Source organism: Lolium rigidum, chromosome 6 (genome assembly GCF_022539505.1).
Source record: "Lolium rigidum isolate FL_2022 chromosome 6, APGP_CSIRO_Lrig_0.1, whole genome shotgun sequence".
In the NCBI taxonomy this organism is placed as follows: domain Eukaryota; kingdom Viridiplantae; phylum Streptophyta; class Magnoliopsida; order Poales; family Poaceae; genus Lolium; species Lolium rigidum.
This window is the reverse complement of record NC_061513.1, coordinates 1,631,846-1,635,111: the sequence shown is the minus strand read 5'-3', so window position 1 is coordinate 1,635,111 and position 3,266 is coordinate 1,631,846. Positions and strand designations below refer to the sequence as shown.

The window sequence follows — 3,266 nt, the reverse complement described above, 5'->3', positions numbered from 1 at the left end:
AGACCTTTGGTCAGGTGACGGCGGCACTGATGCACTGTTTCCTTCTTGGAGCCGTCGCTTTTGAAGAGTCTGTATTTCAGATGTTGTCACGGTGGTGGTTGTATTGCTGTTGCTAGGTCTGGACTGCTGTAGCGGAAATTTTATTTCTTAGTTTTCTTTACTCTTTTTTGACTGTGTGCAGCCGTACTGCCATTAGGGTGAAGTGTTGTTGTAGAGGCTAAGTGTAATTGGTATCTTTTGATATATTAATATATTCTCTTAATCTAAAAAGGAAGTCATGTTTGTTGCTCCAATATTTAATATAGTTGAGTATTTGTATTATTCAGGTACCCAACTACCCATCATGCTCAGAGTCGGACTGCCATTCTAGTATTTGTTCATGCGGCCACGCACGGAAGTACGGGGTCCAACTTTTTATTTTCTCTGTCACAGTTTCGTTCAGAGCTTCTTGGTGTGGACGAGGTAGGCGACGGAGCCGGAGGTGGCGAGCGGGATGACGATGTCGTCGGAGAGCCCGCGGAGGCCCGGCAGGACCCTCTTCACCACCAGCGCGCAGAACGGGGCGCCGAAGAGCAGCAGCAGGAACTCCGTGGCCGCCTTGCCGAAGCTGAAGCTGTCCAGCCCGACCATCTCCTTGCTGATCTTCACGAACTCGTCCTTCTTCAGCTCGCCCGCCGTCTTGTGGTGTCTCTGCACGGCCGGACAAGATCGTGCCAAGATGAACCGTGTCGTTGATTGAATGCACTTCGAAAAATGCGAAATGGGACGGACGAGATGGTTGTAATTGCAACTCACTATGTATGCCTGCTGAAGTTTCTCTTTGTCTGGAATCCTGTACTGCACCTGCCCACGTTCCTCGCAGAACAATCTGAAGAAGAAAAGTTTAGTTGGATACTAAGTTCCTTTCAACGGGGACAAGGAAGATATGCCATGGCTTTCTTGGAAAGTTGGAAACTAGCCAAACTAGCAAACAGTCATCAGAGTTGAAATCGTGCAGTGCAGAAATCAGAGTAGGTTCAGAAACTTACTCCATGAGCTCGAAGATGGCGTGGTAGAACTCGTCGAAGGACTGAACCTTCGCGACACGCTCCTGGTAATTCTTTTCCATGAACTCGATGAGCTTCTTTGCCTCACTGGGTTTCAGCTCAGCCTTCTTCGTCCCGATCTTCTGGGCGGCCTGGCTCTGATCCCCAACTACTAAATCGAAAGAACAGCATTTCTTACATTCGCGAATCCAAGTTCGAATGTTTTGCATCAAACAGATGCGTGCAAAAAGTACGTAAACCCAAAATGGTTCAGCGTACATACCTTGATCTGGTGTCTGCTTCACCTCGGTAGCATGGTGTTCCATCCTTGTCGACGAAATGCAGGAAGGATCTGGTTAGTCTCGTTGTCGTTGTAAGGCTATTGCTACATATAGTATATGGCAGCGTGGTAGACATGTTCGTTGAGTAGGACAAGGACAATGGCATTGCCTCGAGAGTAAGCAACCACTGGCAAGGAGGAAGCAAAAAAGAGAGAGCCCAAGGACAGGAATCAGGTGGCCATTGTTACACGGTATTCTAGAGCTGCAAGCCTACAACTGCAAGCATTTGGGGTCAGAGAAAGCAAGGTTCAGAAAAGAAGAATCTGTAATATGATGTTTTTTCCTCATTCCTGAACCAAGAAACAGGACATGCACACTCGCACAGCTTGAACGAAACGTCACTGTCCTTCTGAATTTGGAGTGACGGTAACTGTCTGAAAAATAAATATCGGAAAGAGAAAATCTCCAATTTGTTCTATGAAGTTGCCTTGATGTACTTTTGTTTACGAACTTGCAAATCGTGAATTTTAGGTCAAGAAGTTGCCCCGCGTGAGCGTTTTGGTCATTCCGTCACGGCCAATGTAAGTTCGCTGAACGTGGGCAAATTTTCTTTTGCAAATTTCCCCTTAAAAAGACATACTGAGGACTAGAAAATTGGAAAAAAACAAACATTTAGAGTACAATTTGCAAAAACAAAAATTAGCCGGTCAACAAACTAATGATCAGTGACCAAAACACCGTTAGTGCAATGATCAACTTCGGACTACAGCTCAAACATCACAAGTAGAAAATATGTTAGATGTTTTCATCTCTGTTCTACTATAGTTTGGGACAAGGCATTTCTGAACCTGGGAGTAGATGCTCCTAATTTAACAAAAAAATTTGGAAAAAATAGCAGAACAATTTTAAAAAATCTGAAATTTTTGGATAATGAACATGAACAAGTGTTCTATCTGCACACCAAATATCTCCAGAAAAAGACATATGTAGTGGCATGTGCAAAAAAAAATCAGAGTGATGTGAGAAACAAATCTAGATGTTCCAAACAACACCACATTTTGTCTTTTTTGCACAGGCCAATATATATGTATTTTCTCGGAAATTTTTGGTTTGCAGTTAGGACACTTGTTTATGTTCATTGTCCAAAATTCAGATTTTTTGAATTTGTTTAGTAATTTTTTCTTATTTTTTATTCGATCAAGAGCATCTACACCCAAGTTCAGAACTGGTTTTTCGTATAGTTTATGGATCCATACAAAATTGACCATCTCTTCCATTTGTACTATTTATTTAAATAGTCGTCATTGATCATTGCACTAAATGTATGTCCATTTTTCTTACATGTCATAAAATGTATTATCTTAAATACTATTTTTATTTTCATTTATAACTAAGAAAAACAATACCGTAATTATTTATGTACATATTAAGCTTCCATAGTTTTCATATTCTTTTATAGTATTTATAATCGCAAATACATTATCTTCGCCTGTGTGTATTGTAGCTTTTTAGAGGTTGCATGGTGCCTGTGTGTCAGTGTTAGTGGTTTAGGCTAAAACCCCTACTTGGGGCTTTTCTTTGTGCCTGTGGCTTTAACATTGTCTTTCGGCTATCTCAGCCGTGCCTGAACCAAACTTTGTATTTCCTTTATTCTATCTAAATGAAATTCGGCACAGGCCCTTCGAGTTTTCATATTCTTTTATAGTATTTATAATCGCAAATACATTATCTTCGCCTAAAGAGAAACTATTTTCCCTCCAACACTTCTGCATATGGACATTTCCTCCAAAATTCTAATGGAAAAACCATGGAAGAAGCTATTGTCATTTTTAGTTCCACATTATGCAGATTATACATTCATGTATGAATTAGCTACCTATGGTGTCGTTGCTCCTACACCCGGGAGAAATCTTATACGTGGGCATGTACGGAATGTGAGAGAACACCCAAGTGTTTACCC

The 3,266-nt window shown here is 41.3% G+C and overlaps 1 protein-coding gene across 2 annotated transcripts; it reads right to left on the bottom strand.

Moving 5' to 3' along the window:
• Positions 1-295: 295 nt before the first annotated feature.
• On the bottom strand, positions 296-1,372 carry LOC124668132. 2 transcript variants are annotated; one of them, XM_047205325.1, is made up of 4 exons: positions 1,309-1,372; positions 1,029-1,194; positions 796-868; positions 296-690 (listed from the first exon to the last, which is right to left on the bottom strand). In XM_047205325.1, exons 1-4 carry the CDS (start codon positions 1,349-1,351, stop codon positions 439-441), a joined length of 534 nt encoding a protein of 177 aa, XP_047061281.1. In that variant the 5' UTR covers positions 1,352-1,372; the 3' UTR covers positions 296-438. The 2 variants fall into 2 exon arrangements, with proteins under 2 accessions (XP_047061281.1, XP_047061280.1); XM_047205324.1 differs by having other exon boundaries at positions 1,029-1,197; positions 1,309-1,365.
• Between the last annotated feature and the right edge of the window lie 1,894 nt (positions 1,373-3,266).